The sequence below is a fragment of the Nerophis lumbriciformis genome, linkage group LG01 (assembly GCF_033978685.3).
Source record: "Nerophis lumbriciformis linkage group LG01, RoL_Nlum_v2.1, whole genome shotgun sequence".
Taxonomy (NCBI): domain Eukaryota; kingdom Metazoa; phylum Chordata; class Actinopteri; order Syngnathiformes; family Syngnathidae; genus Nerophis; species Nerophis lumbriciformis.
This window is the reverse complement of record NC_084548.2, coordinates 39,072,014-39,092,949: the sequence shown is the minus strand read 5'-3', so window position 1 is coordinate 39,092,949 and position 20,936 is coordinate 39,072,014. Positions and strand designations below refer to the sequence as shown.

The following is a 20,936-nucleotide window of genomic DNA, read 5'->3' as shown; positions in this document are numbered from 1 at the left end:
TGGCCGAGGGGAAAAACTGTTCAGGTGGCGGGAGGTGTGGGTCTGGACGGACCGTAGTCTCCTGCCTGAGGGGAGAGGGGAGAATAGTTTGTGACCAGGGTGAGAAGATGGTAAATGGTAAATGGGTTGTACTTGCATAGCACTTTTTTACTTTTCTAAGGAACTCAAAAGCGCTTTGACACTATTTCCACATTCACTCATTCACACACACACATTCACACACTGGTGGCGGGAGCTGCCATGCACGGCGCTAACCAGGACCCATCAGGAGCAAGGGTGAAGTGTCTCGCTCAAGGACACAACGGACGTGACTAGGATGGTAGAAGGTGGGGATTGAACCAGTAACCCTCAGATTGCTGACACGGCCACTCTCCCAACTTTGCCACGCCGTCCCCCTCCAGAAGAGCCAGCTGTGATCCGACCCGCCACACGCCTCCTGGTCCTGGAGGAGAACAGGTCCTGGAGGGATGGGAGCTCGCAGCCAATCACCTTCTCAGCAGCACGTACGATACGCTGCAGTCGATGCTTATCCTGGACTGTGGTGCCGGGGAACCACACGGTGATGGAGGAGGTGAGGATGGACTCGATGATGGCTGAGTAAAACTGCACCAGCATCTCGGACTTGTGAACTTGAAGTGCCATCCCATTCCTAACCCATGGGGTTCAATATGATGTCGGTCCACCTTTTGCAGCTATTACAGCTTCAACTCTTCTGGGAAGGCTGTCCACAAGGTTGCGGAGTGTGTTTATAGGAATTTTCCACCATTCTTCCAAAAGCGCATTGGTGAGGTCACACAATGATGTTTGTCGAGAAGGCCTGGCTCTCAGTCTCTGTTCTAATTCATCCCAAAGGTGTTCTATCGGGTTCAGGTCCGGACTCTGTGCAGGCCAGTCAAGTTCATCCACACCAGACTTTGTCATCCATGTCTTTATGGACCTTGCTTTGTGCACTGGTGCACAGTCATGTTGGAAGAGGAAGAGACCCAAACTGTTCCCACAAGGTTGGGGGCATGGAATTGTCCAAAATGTTTTGATATCCTGGAGCATTCAAAGTTCCTTTCACTGGAACTAAGGAGCTTGGATGGATTATTACAGTCAATTTATCACTCATGTATAATGAGTATTATCAGGTTTATGGCCTGCAAAACAGAATTTCTTATTGTCACCAGCAGTGGGCAGCAATGACATTCCCACAATCAATTTTAATGCAATGTAGGAAGAGTCAAATACTTTTTAAATGCCGGTAACAGATAATCATCCATCCATTTTGTATAAGGCCTGTCATTAGGGTTCGGATAAGCTGGAGCCTATTCCATTTTTATATAACTATTGTAAAAGTATATAAACAAACACTAATTCACACTCACATTCATACCCATGGACATTTTACAGTCTCTAATTCTACTAAGATGCATGTTTTACTTGAATGGTCCTTTTAAATGTAGTTGCTCGTCCAGGGCTTCCTAACCCTGGATGAGTTTCTGGGATGTCCTTATAAGGATCAGACAAAAATGCACTTTTTAGTTCACAGCTCTTATTCCAAACAAAATATTTTAATTGAAAGCAAACACAAACTACATAAGTACTTTAACTTACCATCATAAGGTTCTGTGACATAGCTCTTATCTCAAAATCTGTGTATCTCAAATCAATGTCTCCCATTAAAATGAACTGAAATCAGTTTTATAGGTGCCTGTCCCCCAACTCCATATCACCACAATTTTAACACCTGACATGCCTTTTAAAAAGAAAAAACACTTTTAGATAAGAAATATTGTATAAAAACAATACAATAGAACAGGAGTCCCCAAACTTTTTGACTTGGGGGCAGCATTGGGTTAAAAATTGTGTATATATATATATATATATATATATATATATATATGTGTGTATGTATGTATAATAATGGATTACATTTATATAACGCTTTTCTAGACACTCAAAGCGCTTCACAGAGAAGTGAGAACCCATCATTCATTCACACCTGGTGGTGGTAAGCTACTTTCATAGCCACAGCTGCCCTGGGGTAGACTGACGAAAGCGTGGCTGCCAGTTTGCGCCTACGGCCCCTCCGACCATCACCTATCATTCATCATTCATTCACCAGTGTGAGTGGCACTGGGGGCAAGGGTGAAGTGTCCTGCCCAAGGACACAACGGCAGCGATTAGGATGTCAAGAGGTGGAGAGCGAACCTGCAACCCACAGGTTTCTCGCACGGCCGCTCTACCCACTATGCCATGCCGCCTCCTTTGTGTATATATATATATATATATATATATATATATATATATATATATATATATATATATATATATATATATATATATATTCAGAGCGCAATGATGTCATGTTATTGATGGGGAAATGCATTTTTAGACAATATGATTTGACTGAGCGGCTAGGAGACACAGAGAGTAACAAGCGGTAGAAAATGGATAAGAAAGGACAGATTTAAAAAAATAATAATCTTTTTTTTTTTTTTCGGCCCACGGTCCGTAGTTTGGGGACTCCTGCAATAGAATGTATTACTAACAACTGCAGTAGTTTTATGAAGTTATATAATAATCATGTAGAGTATTTACCTTGGACTCCAGCTGCTCTTCAGTCATCGGCAGCTTTTCTGTATTTTCATGTCTAAATGTCTGCCGTTTAAATAATAATTCAGCATTCTTGACTGGTGTTGGACTCATTCTGACATGCTTTGTTATGTTTTTGAGGATTTCTTTCTTTAATGTAATAAATATCATCGACTTTTTCTTCTCAGCACTCTCTTTCACCCTTATTTTTTTCATTCCCACGGTGGGAAAACAAAATTGTGTCGCTCTTTAGCTAAAAGCTAATGCTAGCAAGTAAGACCGGATGATTTGGTTAATGTCGGGGATGCTTGTACCTAAAATGTTTGCTTGCAATTTACAGCATAACAATTAGCCAAGAGACAACTCTTATCTTAAATCACTGTTGAGTCTGGGCACTCTTAAGTTGAGGTAACTGTAAATTAAAAACAAAAAGATGACTTATACGGAAAACAAGAACCTACTCATTCAGATAAAGGCAATAAGAGACAATATGTAGTAATAATAGATGATGTATTTAATGATTATAATGACTTTTTGCATAAAATTAGGTGCATTTTTTTCCTATTGTTCACTAATAAATTGTGTACGCCATATAAGACAATGCAATCTTGATACATAAAGTGCATCACACACATTGGAGGTAAAGCTGTGTTATATTATTTTTTTGGGGAAAGGGTCCATAGCTTTCGGTTTCAGATTCAGATTAATTTATTTTTGTCATTAATACATCAAAGATGTACTGCTTCATAAAGAAATACAATCATGTGTGCTTACGGACTGTATCCCTGCAGACTGTATTGATCTATATTGATATATAATGTATATATTGTGTTTTTATGTTGATTTAATAAAAAAAATAAAAACTAATTAATTTCTTTATTTTTCATTTTTTTATTTTTATTTCTTGTGCGGCCCGGTACCAATCGGTGGTTGGGGACCACTGTTTTACATAGTTTGTCTTTGTCTAATAAGAGGAGGAACAACATGGCATGTTGAGTCAGTTGTTCAGAGATTAACCAATCAGAAAACATTCCAGCATGGGTGTTTTGTTTCTAGAATGTAGTTTCCCATTGGCCTCCACGCAGGCCCCCACAGCACATCGTATTGGAAGTAATGCACTTCACTGGCTTTTAGTGTGTGCTCCACTATGGACCGTAGACGGGATGCCCGGCACTGCAGGAATCCCTTCATGCTCCGGAATGACAGATGACAGAAGCACTATGCTGTACATCCTGGAAGAACCTCAGATGCGCGGAGAAGGCGAGAGGCTTCAAACGTTCCAGACCTGGCCAACAGATGCTCCTGTCACATCTGGAGACCTCGCCAAGGCGGGATTCTTCTTTTTAGGCCAAGGAGACAAAGTCCAGTGTTTCTGCTGCGGTGGGGTTTTAAGATGTTGGGTACACGGAGACAGTCCCACGGCCGAGCACAAGAGACATTTCCCCACCTGCAGCTTCATACTGGGACGAGCTGTGGGGAACATTCCGCTGCGAGCTGGCTCCTCGGACTCTGTGGACGGGCAACTTTTGAGCCAACTCCAGAGGATGACTATGGACGACCAGGGGACGGCAGGACAGGCGGTCTACCCCGAGATGGAAGCAGAGGATTCCCGGCTCACAACCTTCCACAACTGGCCCACAGAGGCTTCAGTCCAGCCGGATCTTCTTGCCAGGGCTGGATTTTTCTACACAGGTGCTTTTTCTCCAAACATGCAACATTATTATGAGTGGAATATTTAGCTGTAACCCGGTCAGTGCTCGAGTGACCTCTCATTGTCACAGTTCATAATTGACCTGCTGAGTCATGGTGTTGTCAAGAGAACACCCTGGACTAGGCCACGGGTGCTATTGCTAATGCTAAATCTACTTACAGTATAAAGCAGCACTCAGACGTTGCAATACTCATTGTTACAAAGCAATACTAGTTTAGCACCATAGTCACTGACATGATACAAAAAATTCCTAAAAAAAAGTGTGTAATCCTGATGACAAAAACATACAACAATAGACAAATACTGCACTTAGTCTGTTTAATCCGACCAAAAAGTTGGTTTAACTCTTGTCTTGTTTGTGCCATCAGGTCACGGCGACAATGTCAAGTGCTTCTACTGCGATGGAGGACTGAGGAACTGGGAGCTGGGAGACGACCCTTGGCAGGAGCACGCCAAGTGGTTCCCACGGTAACCAAAAAACACGTGTGCGTTATGCAGCACATTTACAGAACGAAGAATATCTTTGTGTTGTTGTTTTCTTGTAGTTGTGAGTTTTTAATTCAGTCAAGAGGGCAGGAATATATCAGAAACATCCAGGATGCTCATTTCCATCTGGGTGAGACTGTGCCTGTGGTGAGGACCGTTTATCAGTTTTTTTTTCATCAATATCATCAATAACCACTTACCACTAGGACTCCGTTATTAACAAAAAATTTGATATCATCCTTTAGGGTGGCTCACAAATGTCCACAGGCAGAGAAATTGGCTCCAGAAATGGTAAGTAATTTCTGAAAAAAAACAAAAAAACAAGTGGTGGTATTTGCACAAAAACAACAACAAAAGACATGTTTGTCAAATTAAAAAGGGGAAACTGGGTCCGCACAGCATGATGTAGTCGACAGAGAGAAAATACACACTGCAGCTCGTTGGTTAAATGCTTTGTACTGCATAACAGCCTGGCACTACTTTGGTTAGATCTTCATATTCCTTGAGAGAAACAACTCTTGTTCTAAAAATGCTTTGCTAGCTGCAAGATATTGTGTTTGCAGTCATTAGAATACCTGTTAGATACAAACAATGTGTTTCAGGTCATTCAGTCGTGGTCAAAAGTTGACATACACTTGTAAAGAACAAAATGTCATGGCCGTCTTGAGTTTAAAATAATGTATACAACTCTTATTTTTTTGTGATAGCGTGATTGGAGCACTTACTTGTTGGTCACAAAAAACATTCATGAAGTTTGGTTCTTTTATGAATTTATTATGGGTCTACTGAAAATGTGACCAAATCCGCTGGGTCAAAAGTATACATACAGCAATGTTAATATTTGTCTACATGTCCCTTGGCAAGTTTCACTGCAATAAAGCGCTTTTGGTAGCCATCTACAAGCTTCTGGCAAGCTTCTGCTTGAATTTTTGACCACTTCTCTTGACAAAATTGGTGCAGTTCAGCTAATTTTTAGATTTTCTGACATGGACTTGTTTCTTTAGCATCGTCCACACATTTAAGTCAGGACTTTGGGAAGGCCATTCTAAAACCTTAATTCTAGCCTGATTTAACCATTCCTTTACCACTTTTGACGTGTGTTTGGGGTCATTGTCCTGTTGGAACACTCAACTGCGTCCAAGACCCAACCTCCGGGCTGATGATTTTAGGTTGTCCTGAAGAATTTGGAGGTAATCCTCCTTTTTCATTGACACACTTACTCACTGTAAATCATCAGTTCCATTGGCAGCAAAACTGGCCCAGAGCATAATACTACCACCACCATGTTTAACGGTAGGAATGGTGTTCCAGGGATTAAAGGCCTCACCTTTTCTCCTCCAAACATATTGCTGGGTATTGTGGCCAAACAGCTAAATTTTTGTTTCATCTGACATCACATGGACAAAGATGAAACCTTCTGGAGAAAAGTTCTGTGGTCAGATGAAACAAAAATTGAGCTGTTTGGCCACAATACCCAGCAATATGTTTGGAGGAGAAAAGGTGAGGCCTTTAATCCCACGAACACCATCCCTACCGTCAAGCATGGTGGTGGTTGTATTAGGCGCTGGGCCTGATTTGCTGCCAATGGAACTGGTGCTTTGCGGAGAGTAAATGGGACAATGAAAAAGGAGGATTACCTCCAAATTCTTCAGGACAACCTAAAATCATCAGCCCGGAGGTTGGGTCTTGGGCGCAGTTGGGTGTTCCAACAGGACAATGACCCCAAACACATGTCAAAAGTGGTAAAGGAATGGCTAACTCAGGCTACAATTAAGGTTTTAGAATGGCCTCCCAAAAGGCCTGACTTAAACGTGTAGACAATGCTGAAGAAACAAGTCCATGTAAAAAAAAAAAAAAAAAAAAAAAAAAATTAGGTGAACTGCACCAATTTTGTCAAGAGGAGTGCTCCAATCACTTTATCACAAAAAAATAAGAGTTGTAGAAAGTATTGGAAACTCAAGACAACCATGACATTATGTTCTTTACAAGTGTATGTAAACTTTTGACCACGACTGTATATAGTATAGGTCTCTGCTATTTACTTTCCAAGTTCTTTATAAAAATTAGAGATACTGTACTGTATTTTATTTATTTACAAAGCAGATGTTCACTCAAACATTAGGGTCATTGTTTCATGCCATTGTGTATTAATTTGTCATTAAATACGGGCATACTACAAAAATACTGACAGTTTAAGCAAATATTCTTTGACCCTTTGGTGAGTTACTCAAAATGAGCTGGCGAGCTGCTCTAAACCTTATACATGATATTTGTCTCACAGTTATTATGCATGTTTCATATTCAGTTTTACACATTGAGAAACAAAACAAAAAACAAGGCATGAAGTATTGTACTTAGAACACATCACGTCTTCTCAAAGCAGGGGCCCTAAGCAGAATTTAGTAAATATTTTATACCATTTGACTCGAACTTGAATTGAATTTGATGCATGTTTTGCACTCTATTTATTTGTGAGAAATAAATTGTTCAATAATTAATTTTTTTGTGCAAAATTACAAATGTAACATTATTAAAACCTAACTTGTAGCGAAACTTCCTAACAATTCCCCACCAAGGACCAAACCCAGCGGGGGACATTGACTGTTATGAGGGATATTTGCTGTTATAGTCAAGCCTCGCCACATCACGCTTCAAATATTGCGGCTACATCACATTGTGGATATTTTTGGGATAAAAGAAAGCACATGCTAAAATAACTTTGGTCCTAAATTAAGCATTTTCAAGCTTAAAAAAGGCTAAATGGACTAAAAATATACATTTTACAGTATATTGGCCACTGGAAGAGACCGACCAATCAGAGCATGCTGTTTAACAACTGTTTAACTATTGTAATTCCAGTCACAATTTGGGACACTACAAGATGCAAAACAATTTGCTGTATTTAATACTGAGTATGACACAATACACACACTAGTTTGCCAGGTGTGCACAACCAGTTTGACCAGTCCCATCCAAGTTCACTGTATTTACAGTTGTGCCTTGCCAAGTCACGTTTCAAATGTTTTAGAGTTTTTTAAAGACATATTTTAAAATGTTGTTGTGTACATAGTATTCACAGCCTTTGCTCAATACTTTGTTGATGAACCTTTGGCGGCAATTACAGCTTCAAGTCTTTTTGAATACAATGTCACAAGCTTGGTACACCTACTGTATCTTTGGGCAGCTTCCTCCATTCTTCTTTTCAGCACCTCTTAAGCTCCATTGTGTTGGATGGAAAGCGTTAGTGCACAACCATTTTCAGATATCTCTTTTCATCCAGAATGTCCCTGTACAGAACGGCATTCATCTTTCCCTCTATCCTGACTAGTCTCCCAGTATCTACCGCTGAAGAGCATCCCCACAGCATGATGCTGCCACCACCATGCTTCACTGTAGGGATGGTATTGGCCTGATGCTGAGCGGTGCTTGGTTCCCTACAAACATGATGCCTGGCATTAAAGCCAAAGAGTTCAATCTTTGTCTCTTCAGACCAGAGAATTTTGTTTCTCATGGTCTGAGAGTCTATCAGGTGCATTTTGGCAAACTGTTACAAAGGAATGGCTTCCGTCTGGCCACTATACCATACAGGCCTGATTGGTGGATTGCTGCAGAGATCGTTATCCTTCTGGAAGGTTCTCCTCTCTCCACAGAGGAATGCTGTAACTCTGACAGAGTGACCATCGGGTTCTTGGTCTCCTCCATGACTAGGGCCCTTCTCCCCCCGATCGCTCAGTTTAGACAGCCGGCAAGCTCTAGGTAGAGTCTTGGTGGTTTCAAACGTCTTCCATTTACAAATGATGGAGGCCACTGTGCCCATTAAGACCTTCAAGGCAGCAGATATGTTTCTGTACTCTTTCCCACACTCTGTCTTGGAGGTCTACGGACAATTCCACTGACTTCATTCTTGGTTTGTGTTCTGCAATGCACTGTCGGGTGTGGGACCTTATATATAGAATGGTGTGTGCCTGTCCAAATCATGTCCAACTAACTGAATTTATCACAGTTGGACTCAAATTAAACTATAGGAACATCTCAAGGATGATCAGTCGAAACAGGATGCACCTGAGCTCACTTTTGAGCTTCATGGGAAAAGGCTGTGAATACTTATGTACATGTGGTTTGTTAATGTTTTTGTTTTAATAAATTTGCAAACAATTCTAAAAAAAAACAAAAAACTTTTGGGGTAGTGTGTGTCAGTGACGTGCGGTGAGGTTCATGGCTGGTGAGGCACTGACTTCATCACAGTCAGATTTACAAACATATGCATCCTACAGAGTATCTTATTCACCATTTGATTGGCAGCAGTTAACGGGTTATGTTTAAAAGCTCATACCAGCATTCTTCCCTGCTTGGCACTCAGCATCAAGGGTTGGAATTGGGGGTTAAATCACCAAAAATTATTCCCGGGCGCGGCGCCGCTGCTGCCCACTGCTCCCCTCACCTCCCAAGGGGTGAACAAGGGGATGGGTCAAATGCAGAGGACAAATTTCACCACACCTAGTGTGTGTGTGACAATCATTGGTACTTTAACTTAACTTTAACTTTACACATACAAACTGTAGCACACAAAAAAGCACATTTAATAAAAAAACGTTATTATGGTCTTACCTTTACTTATAAATGCGCCGCTGTTGTGCTGGATTAATGAACCCCCTGATGGGAGTGTTATATCAACTAAAGCCCTCACTTCAACTTTCCACGTGCAAGATTGAATCTATTTAAAAAAGTCTAACCGAGGGTTTATAAATGTCGCCTATACTGTATGAAACTACAAAATAACAAACACGGAGGCTCCAGTTTACACGAGGACCACTTTATTTACATTCTTTCAAAAACTTCCGCTCCACTCCAACGTGTCAAAATTCCGCTCGTAGCGCCTTCAAAATAAGAGCTCAAGGCATATACTGTATAACAGCGCATAACAGGAACTTAACATCACAAAGAGGAAAGCCCATAAAAATAGGTTACAAAAGTTATTTAATAAGAAGCCAAAAAGTGCAAAAACAATAATGTTCGTGTTGGAGTTGTGAATTAGATACACCTGCAGTCTGCAGGTGTACCTAATGTTGTAGCCCAGCAGTCATTCACAACTCCTCCAACACGAACATTATTGTTTTTGCACTTTTTGGCTTCTTATGAAATAACTTTTTTAAATAGATTCAATCTTGCACGTGGAAAGTTTAAGTGTGGGCTTTATTTGATATAACACTCCCATCAGGGGTTGCCGTGCATTCTACGGCGGGGGTGCAGGAGGCGAGCCTCAGCCAGTGCGTCTTTTGCAGCCGTTTTATGATCGCTCAGCACAAGAAATACTTTACACACATACAGTTGTTGACAAAATACACTGTACATTATATACCTCAGCTAACTAAACTATGGAAATGTATAATATAGTTCATATAGCAATACAGTCTCACTGCACAGCAGGCCAGCAGTTAGCCGAGTCCGTCCATGTTGAGGCACTGAGTGACGTGCCTCGACTGGCTGCTGTTCACCGCACCGTCTCTTCTCAGTATTTGAACGGCAAATGTGAAAATTCAGCGATTTTGAATAGAAATAATCTAAAACTGGTGAAGTTAAATGGAAAATAACTTTATAGTATAATCACTGGATACATTTAACAATTTAATATATATTTTTTTCTTTTTAATTTTTTTTCTTTCCATGATGGCAGGTGAGGCCCCGCCTCACCTGCCTCTAGTGACTGCACGTCACTGGTGTGTGTAGCGTTTTGAGGATAACATTTAATGTATTGCATGCTGTAACATAGCAAAATGTGGATAAAGTGAAGTGCTGATAATATTTTAAAGATGCACTACATAGAAACTAGTTTCATTACTCCCACAATTCTGTAAAATTGTTAAAAAAAAAAAAAAAAATTTAAATTGAAAACACTGGTTAAACAGTTTTGTAAACAAGCATAAAATACAGTCAGTTAGTCAAAATGCATACAGAAAACAATGTTTCCACATTGATGGTACTAATTTAAACAACTGAACAATGACCAAAGCAATAGATCCTAAACAGTGTGCTGCTGCAGTATTTATGGATCTGTTCTATGTTCTTTTGTGTTACCATACCTGAAATATTGTGTACAGTTATGGGGAAACAACTATAAAAGTACTCTTCATTCACAATAGACAGAAATAATGAAATAGGATACCTTCTATTGGATATAGGGAATTTACAAACTCCTTTAAAAAAAATCTAATCCAAAATACTAAAATGTATATATCTTGCATACTTTAGACTGCAATAATCATGTATAAAACAAACAACAACAGGTTACCAAAAAATGTAAAACAGACAACAAGAGATATGAAATACAATCTCAGGATTAAGTTTAAGGAAAAAACTTTGTACACACACATGACATTGGAAGCATTTAGTGTATCTCTGTGTGGAATGAATATGTGTATACCATTTAAACTGAGAATGTTTAGTTTTAAAAATGTGTGTATTCTTTCTTCTCTCAGATGTGGTTGGCAGTTTGTCAGCGTCGTCAGCTATGCTCTCCCCCGTGGTGCAGACGGTGCTCCAGATGGGTTTTGAAGCCAGCCTGGTAGAGAGTCTAGTCCAGACCAAGTACCTTTTGACAGGCCAACACTACTCTCACGTCTCTGACCTGGTCAGCGATGTGCTGCAGGCGGAGGAGGAGGACAGGCAGAGAAGACCACAAAGTAGAGGTAACATCAGCATTCTACTAATATGAGGATTTGGAACAATTGTGTGAGATAGGAGTGCAAGTGTAAGCAAACACAGGCGATGACAAACATTGTCGACGGCCACAATGTATACTCTGGATTTGTGAAAACAGCAGCACATTAAATGTGTTAGCAGGGCTGTTGATCAGTGCAGGTGTAATCCACATTTAAGTGAGATGGAAAATAATCCAACTTCCTCATATGCCTGAATGATATAACTAGAATTCAATGAATTAAAGTAGATTAAACACAGTTTTTCTACATCAGTGATTCTCACACTGTGTACCACCAGTGGTACACAGCTTCATCTAGTGGTACGCCAAAGAATCACTTGATAGACTACATAGTTTTATTGCCCTATGTTCAAACACAGTGTTACTGTTCAAACTATGTGAAATGGGACTCAGTGGCCTTGTGGTTAGAGTGTCCGCCCTGAGATCGGTAGGTTGTGAGTTCAAACCCAGGCCGTGTCATACTAAAGACTATAAAAATGGGACCCATTACCTCCCTGCTTGGCACTCAGCATCAAGGGTTGGAATTGGCGGTTAAATCACCAAAAATGATTCCCGGACGCGGCCACTGCTGCTGCTCACTGCTCCCCTCACCTCCCAGGGAGTGAACAAGGGGATAGGTCAAATGCAGAGGACCATTTTCACCACACCTAGTGTGTGTGTGATGATCATTGGCACTTTAACTTTAACTTTTTAACTTAACTAAATGTTACAGTGGCCAAAAATATTAAAAATAATTATACAATTAAACCTTTGCCTTGTTTCTAATTAATACTTAGGCCTACTATGCTACTGTAGTTTAATGTTGGTCATTATGGTGGTACTTAAAGGGCCATGTTTTTTCTGAGGTGGTACTGAAGTGGTTTGAGAACCACTGATCTACAGTGAATCTGCTCTACCTTGTGGTGCATTACGTACAAAGCAATTTAATCCACCTTCAACCCTTTGACAAAATTGTTATACAGTTGTCCCTTTTTTATCGCTCTTAATTGGTTTTGTACATGACTGGGATAAATGAATTTCCACAAAGTTGGAATCATTAATTATAAATCAAATATTTTCATAGCAAGAGAAAAAAAACCCAGAGTAGAACAATCAATTAAACAACAAAACAGTTTACTACTTTCTAAATACCTTTTCCAACATTATGAGAGCCCTCCAGACATGAAATAACACCCTTTAGTCACATTCACACTATTTCGATCCAGTATGGTAATGCTGCCTAAGGCTAAGCCATACTGAAGAGTCTGATTTGATTGGTTCGGTCTCATCTAATGGACATTCCCAGCAGGTACCAGACATTAAAACAACGTTGAGAACTTGTTGAATTAGGTCCTGACATTGAGCAACTCAAACATAACATTGGAACCACATGCTTTTTGATCATTTTTAATCAATGTTGGGTTCTGACGTTGATTTGACCATTGAATTGTGATAATTTCCCAAACAATATTCTATGTTACAAATACAACATTGAAACAACATGTTGTTTGATTACATTTATTTAATATCAGGTTGTGATGTTGGCTTGACTATTGAAATTCATTTTGTTGTTTAGAAGTAATCCATGTCTTGTGCCTGCTGGGTTACTACTGTAGTAGTGATAGATTTAGTTTATTTAGCCATTTTTATGCCTGATAATGCTTAATTTTGGCAAAAAAAAAAAGTTGTAGAATATGCTTTAAGAACCCTGCAAAGTGGCAAAAGACGAATTATCTAAATTAGACAATGTCCACTAATATTGAGATCTCAAGTCAAAATGGTATGAGCCCTGACGGTCCTTGGGCTCTATCTAGTGCAGGGGTCGGCAACCTTCAGCATACAAAGAGCCATTGGAGCCCATTTTCCCCCAAATAAAACCCACCTCAAGCCACAAACTCTGTTAGATTCCTAAAATGACGATAACACCACTTATAGTTTCGTTACACGTGTGCTATAGGAATTATGACATCAAACACTTATTTGATTTATTTCTGGGTATAACAAAGCAAATCATCAAATTGTTTTGAACATTAGAAACAAAATACACTGTTCCTTCCCTTATTAATGAATAAAAAAATAAAAATCCACTCATTATAATATTCTGAAGGCATACGACTGTGGCATATTCATTTGACAAAAAATTTAAAACAACTACCTAGTCATCAATAAAAACAGCAAATTAATAAAAATGTAAATAAATAAAATGTTTCTCTTTTTTGATCTGTCCATTGCTAGGGGTTGACTGCTAAAAACAATACAATTGCATGGCAGAAAGCGATGTCGCATAAGGGCTGTAACATATATTTCCATTGACAATATATTAAAATGTGTTTTATTTTCATATGATAAGATCCCAGAACTCTTTAAAATAACAACTCTTGGATTAAAATAAACTAACTAAACACAATTAAATATAATAAATCAAGTAACCATTATTTGTTGACAAGTAACCATTATTTGTTGACATTTGGCTTCAAAGCCAAAGGGAGCCCCGGCAGAGGCATGAAAGAGCCGCTTGCGGCTCCAGAGCCACGGGTTGCAGACCCCTGATCTAGTGGTACTCAAGAACAGCAGAGAATGTTTTAATGAAATAAAAGTACATTAGTCATATATATGATTTGTGTTAATATCAATTTATATTTGCTGAAATTGAATTCAATTTCCCTTTGTTAAAATGTCATGTTTATTTCACTCTACTCCCAAAGTCAAACAGTGACGATGAAAGGAGGTCACAACTTGGTAGCCAACTTGCAAAGAAAACGATATTTTAAAAGGATACTTGATGTAATGGTTTTTGTGTAAACAACACAATATGAACTTGCCCCTAATTCTACTAAAAGCTACATTTAGTATGTTTGATGTCATAAAATCTTGCCATTTGTGTGATGTTTATCAGAGCACGATGACGGACAAGGCCCTAGTGCTGGAACTGTGAGGACCCGAAAACCCCTGAGAGACAAAGGTCAGAGGTTGAAGCTGCTGATGTTCAACCTGTCAGTGTTGAGACCTGAAATCTAAACAGACTTACTGTGAAAACTGTGCTAACGTCTCGCATACAGCTCCCACTGGGAGGGAACCCAGCCCCGAGGAGCTTCTGAGGCAGCTGCAGGAGGAGAGGACGTGCAAAGTGTGCATGGACAAGCTGGTGTCCATCGTCTTCATCCCCTGTGGTCACCTGGTGGTGTGTGGCGACTGTGCTGCCAGCCTGCGCCACTGTCCCATCTGCAGGGCCGTCATCAGAGGCAGCGTCCGTGCCTTCATGTCCTGAGAGTGCGGCACGAGAGACTTTGACTTTTCCTCTTGAGGTTTTCCTTTGCAGGTTGCTTATTGAATATTATCAACACTAAACATTTCAACGGTTTGCACTGTGATTGTTAATGCAGATTTGTTTGTTTTTTTACACCGATTTCTACTAAAAGACACGAGAGCACTGAAAGAGAACTATGGTTTATTAAGCACAGCTCTGGAGAAGGAATACAGTCAGATCACATTAGGTATAAGGAACACTGGGCACAAAATGGAGGTGAAAATAGAAAACACTTTATATACAAAGAGAGAGAAATATCTACATAGATGTGCCATGGTTTTCAGTGGCCACTAGCAAACAGGACAGTTTTAAACTACTGCAATTCCAGTCACAATGTGGGACGCTACATTAGAACAAGATGTAAAACCATGTACTGTATTTGGTAACACTTTAGTATGGGGAACACATATTCACCATTAATTAGTTGCTTATTAACATGCAAATTAGTAACATATTGGCTCTTTATTAGTCATTATTAAGTACTTATTAATGCCTTATTCCGTATGGCTTTATTATACAACCAGTAAGCCATCAACTAAGAGTCTTTCCTCAATAACCTCAGAATTATTGCTTATTAGTAACCCTAACCGTAACCCTAACCCTTATATGTTCCCCTAGTGTCCAAATAACTCTAAAATAAGTCTTTGTTACTTTAATAAGCAACTAATTAATGGTGAATATGTTCCCCGTACTAAAGTGTTACCCTGTATTTAATACTGAGTATGACACACACATCAGTTTGCCAAGTGTGCACAATAGGTGTGACCAGTCCCTTCCAATGGAGTTCACTGTACAGTCGTCCCTCGCCACATCACGCTTCAAACATTTTAGTAAACATATTCTACTACTTTAAAATGGCCTAAATTAGGCATTTCCTAGCATACACAATGGCAAAAAACAACTAAAATATCCATACTACATTAGTTTTGGCCACTAGAGCACTGGTCCCCAACCTTTTTTGCACCTCGGACCGGTTTAATGTAGGCATTATTTTCACGGACCGGCTTTCCACGTGTGGCAGATAAACACAGCAAAAATAAATGCATGAAAAATACAACTCACTATAACGCTGAATTAGTGGAAGCCCTGGGCTTGTTTCCTTGCAATGAGATGCAGATGGAAATCAGCCTTTGGCGAGAATCTGTCACATTTATATTTTATATGTTCATTAATGTGAATTGTATCACAAAGTTATAACAAATATAACAAATGGCAACACATGGTTTTATTGTACATCTATAAATAACTATTGGTGTGTCTAGTGCAGTGGTCGGCAACCCGCGGCTCCGGAGCCGCATGCGGCTCTTTGATCACTCTGATGCGGCTCAGCTGCATACTTGCCAACCCTCCTGATTTTCCCGGGAGATTTCCGGATTTCGATTCCCCTAGCAGAAAACTCCCGGGATTAATATTCTCCGATTTTCTCCCTAACAATAATAATAAGGGCGTGCCATGATGGTACAGCATTTAGCGCCCTCTACAATCTGTACCAACAGCGTGCCAGCCTAGCCTTTTATTGTATGCATCAAGTGACAGCAAGGCATACTTGATCAACAGCCACACAGGTTACACTGACGGTGGCCATATAAAACAACTTTAAGACTCTTACTAATAATGCGCCACACTTTGAACCAAAACCAAACAAGAATGACAAACACATTTCGGGAGAACATCTGCACCTTAACACAACATAAACACAACAGAACAAATACCCAGAATCCCATGCAGCCCTGACTCTTTCGGGCTACATTATACACCCCTGCTACCACCAAACCCCGCCCCCACCCCAACCCTGCTCCCCCCTGTGTCAGTTGAGGTGAGCGGGGTTTGGTAGCGGGGGTGTATAATGTATCCCGGAAGAGTTAGGGCTGCATGGGATTCTGGGTATTTGTCCTGTTGTGTTTATGTTGTGTTACGGTGCAGATGTTCTCCCGAAATGTGTTTGTCATTCTTGTTTGATGTGGGTTCACAGTGTGGCGCATTATTAGTAAGAGTGTTAAAGTTTTTTATACCGCCACCGTCAGTGTAACCTGTGTGGTTGTTGACTAAGTATGTCTTGCTGTCACTTACGTGAGCAAGCAGAAGCCCTATACAACATGTGACTGGGCCGGCACACTAGTTGAAGTGTGCGCTAAATACTGTACCATCACGGCACGTTCGAGAGAATAAGGTGTGGACCGCGTGTCTGAGACCCTTGGTTTACACATAGCACAAAGCAAAAAAAAAACCTTGTATGCAGTGTAATTTCGTTTTTAAATTTCTAAAGATGTTGTGGCTCCCATTGTTTTCTTTAATTTGTGAAACTGGTCAAAATGGCTCTTTGACTGGTAAAGGTTGCCGACCCCTGGTCTAGTGGGACAGGTCAAAGTTACGTTGGAGAAAATGCAGTCGTTTATAAATTATTCAATGTTTCTCTGCGGCCCGGTAGCAAATGTGTCACGGACCGATACCGGTCCCCGGACCGGTGGTTGGGGACCCCTGCAGTAGAGGTTAACCAATCCGAAACAGTACACTGTTTAGTATCGTGGCCACTGATTGGTTTGGCATAACTACAGTATGTTTGATGATAAGTGTAAAGGTGATTAAAGTGTTTTTTCATGTCAAGAAACCTCTCAAAATGTTGAAAAACATATTTAGACGGTCATATCCAAGTTTTTTAATGCTCTTGCTATGCAAATATTCAATTTATAATAAATGATGCTTATTTGTTTGTAAGGTCCGCGATCAATAAACCGCGATAAACGAGGGACAACTGTATTTGAAAAGATCCAATGTGAAATGGCATTTTTCAGAACACCTGCCAGTAACATTGTTACTGGAATCTGATAACCAGCCATATACTTAATAGACCACTGCAAAATAACACCATGTTTGATCCTTATCCCAAATTAAGCACTTTAGATTCAGTAAAAAAAAAAAAAAAAAAAAAAAAAAAGATGAAATATAAATGTAACATAAAAAAAGGCAAAGTGCTAAATAAAAAGACACCTCTTCTCTTATTGCATCGGATTTTGAGTCGAGACAAAAAGATAATACTTGACTTCTTCTGCTCTTGCACTTGCACTCAGTAAACACTAGAGGGCGGTAAGGCAACAGTGGATTTCTCACCCCCTAAAAATGACTTTTTCCCACATGACCAACAAAAAGTGCATTTTATCAGGGAGGCATGACAACTATTGAGTGTCCATGCTTGAAGCCAGAGACATAAATATGACATTTGACTGCTCAGTTGAAATATTACACTGACAAGTAAGTGTGCCTAATGGACTAATAATTGACTACTTTTTAGGGCCCGTGTCAGTCATGGGCCCAAAGAATCAAAAGCACTTTTCTCCCTCTTATTACACCCCAGGCTACAAATCCATCTTATGGACGAGTGTTGTAGTCTGATAGGTTCTACACATCCAATGAAGTACGATATGTACATGCTTCAAACACCAGCTACTATTGCCATTGACAATAAAAAGGCGGCAGTAGACAGCACTTGGGGATGGCTAATCTTACATCATGTTATGCAACATTTCTTGTTTCTTGACTGTTAAGAATATGCCAAGGATGCATGACAATCTCACGCACCGCTTCCAACACAAACACCTGACATTTCAGTGATGACGACTTGGCTGTTTGTGAAAAATCATCACAGACGCAAGACTCCAGAAAAAAACAAAACTTTAAAAACTTGCATGCCATAACTTTTTTCCTCCATGCCCTCATTGCGTTATTTACATTGTCTCTTTCTGATGGGTGTCCTTGTAGATTGGGTTCCTTTTTCCTGCCCCTGCCTGCGTGCATGTACGCACAAAGACCCCTGCCTAAAGTAAACAGGCAGTGCGCACAATGGTTGGTTCATTCCACAAGCTTCATTGTAACTCAGCCTCAGCCCCGAGGCCAAAATCTGAGCCAAACCAGCGATGACATGCAGAATGACGACGGCGCTAAGACACAGACTTAGAATGTTGAGTTGCTGGCAATTAAAAACGAAAAGGTATTTATAAACTGCTCTATATAGTTGTGCTGGTAGGAAAGGCAACAAATATAAATTTAAAAAAATGCTTGAAAACATACATGAGGATGATGAAGAGGAAGACAATTAAGCTGAGGTGTATTTTCCATGCAGCCCCCCAGTGAGTGGCATGTTTGAAGTACTGAAAAGAGTATAAAGTGGGAGAGGGAAGAATGTCTGGCATGTCCCAGTGCCATGGAACTAACAGTTGGTTAAAACAGCCATTTTTTCCTCCATGAGATCCGTCAGCGTGTGTCACTTCCCTCCTGGATGTTCTCCTATTTACGTAGACCTGGAGAGAAAATGTGGGGGGGAAGTTTTTGGGTTATGTGACAAAGCCATTTTTTGTGATTATTTAAATCGGTCCCTCTGGGATTTCACTGGCTTTTTTGTGATTGTTGCGGCCTAAAACGCCTAAATTTGTTTTTGGGCTCATTTGTTTTTAACAACATTGATTCAAGTTGGGATTTTATGAATTTGTTATGAATGTGCACCTTGTAACCATAACCTAAACCTAAACAAAAAATAATAATTCAGGCAAAAATGATAAATAAATACTGTATAGATGTTTACTCATTTTATACCACACATACTTAAAAGTAGACACCAAATCAGGGTTCTTCAACGTTTTCTGGGCAGAAGAACACCAAACTGATGGAGAGATGGAGCAAATACCCCCTACTTACATATGTCCTATAAAATTGTGTTTTAAACTGGTCACAAAGTTAGCCTGTTTTGTCCACTACTAAGATATTCAAACAATACACTGGTTTATTTATTTATGTTTTTATGTTAAACATGCAATAAGAATTTATTTGTTTATTATTAGTATTGTTATTATTAATATTATTATTATTATAATCATTATTATATTTGTATTTATTTAATGTACAGTACCACCGCAGACCCCTGGGATGTCATGGTCCCTGTTGAAAATCTCTTTCACTAAATTGCAGTAAAAGCACATACTCAGGGCTTATTGTCAATTTACTGTGTTTTATTTCATTATAACTAATTACAGTATTAGGTATACAATCATTTTATCTAATACTATAATTATTTATAATTTAATAAAACAGTAAAGAATAAACAAATTATTCACTGAATTGCTAGAGAGAAGTTTTCATGTCCCAATGATCCTAGGAGCTGTCGTTCGGGGCTTCTATGCCCCTAAAAGGGTCTCCCATGACAAACTGGTCCTAGGTGAGAGGCCAGACAAAGAGCAGGTCAAAGACTTCTATGGAATAGACAATATCAAGGACGGAGGTTTCCCTTGCCCGGAGGCGTGTCACCGGGCCCCCCTTTGGAGCTAGGCCTGGAGGAAGAGCTCCACAGCCCGAAGAGGCTATGTGGGTCTCCCCTCCAATAGGCTCACCACTCAGAGGAGGGGCCATAAAAGTCGGGTGCTCTGTGAGATGGGCCGCAGTCAAAGGCAGGGCGCTTGGTGGTCCGACCCTCGGCTTCAGAAGCTAGCTCTTGGGACGTGGAACGTCACCTCGCTCGGGGGTAGGAGCCTGAGCTGGAGCGCGAGGTAGAGAAGCTCCAGCTGGATCTAGTCGGTCTCACTTCGGCGCACAGCAGGGGATCTGTAAACAGTCTACTCGATAGGGGCTGGACTCTTTTCCAATCTGTCAGTGATAGACGACGGGCGGAGGTGGCTATACTCGTTGCCCCGCGGCTGAGAGCCTGTACATTGGAGTTTCGGTGGACGAGAGAGTAGCTTTCCTGAACCTAGAGAGGTGTGATTGGGAGAAACGGCCACCCTGAACCACTGTGGTGTTTTGTTATTGGACTTTCGGGCTTGTTACAGATTGTCCAGAACAAACACCATGTTCAAACATAAGGGTGTCCATATGAGCACTTGGCACCGGGACATCCTCGGCCACAGTTCCATGATCAATTTTGTGGTTGTATCATTGGATTTGCAGTCTAATGCTTTGGACACTTGGGTGAAGAGAGGGGCAGAGAGTTGGCTCGAATGGTGGGGGAAGACCTGTCAGGCCCAAACGCATAGTGCGGGTCTGCTGTAAACGTCTGGCAGAGTCTCCCGTCAGAGAAAGTTTTGATTCCTACCTCCGGAATAAGTTTGAACATGTTACGAGGGAGGCGCTGGACATTGAGTCCGAATGGACCATGCTCCGGCCCTCCATTGTCG

The 20,936-nt window shown here is 40.4% G+C and overlaps 2 protein-coding genes across 4 annotated transcripts in view; one reads left to right on the top strand and one right to left on the bottom strand.

The window, feature by feature from the left end:
- The first annotated feature begins 3,686 nt into the window (after positions 1-3,686).
- On the top strand, positions 3,687-16,324 carry birc7 (baculoviral IAP repeat containing 7). The gene is made up of 7 exons (XM_061980994.1): positions 3,687-4,269; positions 4,657-4,756; positions 4,834-4,921; positions 5,020-5,065; positions 11,251-11,460; positions 14,368-14,433; positions 14,531-16,324. The coding sequence occupies exons 1-7, from the start codon at positions 3,741-3,743 to the stop codon at positions 14,737-14,739; spliced, it is 1,248 nt and encodes a 415-aa protein (XP_061836978.1). The 5' UTR covers positions 3,687-3,740; the 3' UTR covers positions 14,740-16,324.
- Positions 11,267-20,936, bottom strand: part of nkain4 (sodium/potassium transporting ATPase interacting 4) — a 107,804-nt gene continuing 98,134 nt past the window's right edge. For 2 of the 3 annotated variants that reach the window (XM_061981004.1, XM_061981011.1), the window contains one exon: positions 16,797-19,073. In XM_061981004.1, the coding sequence (XP_061836988.1) occupies positions 19,064-19,073 (10 nt within the window). In that variant the 3' untranslated portion in view covers positions 16,797-19,063. Of the gene's footprint in view, positions 11,415-16,796; positions 19,074-20,936 lie in introns of those variants that run through there. The other variant, XM_061981020.1, reaches the window with a different exon arrangement.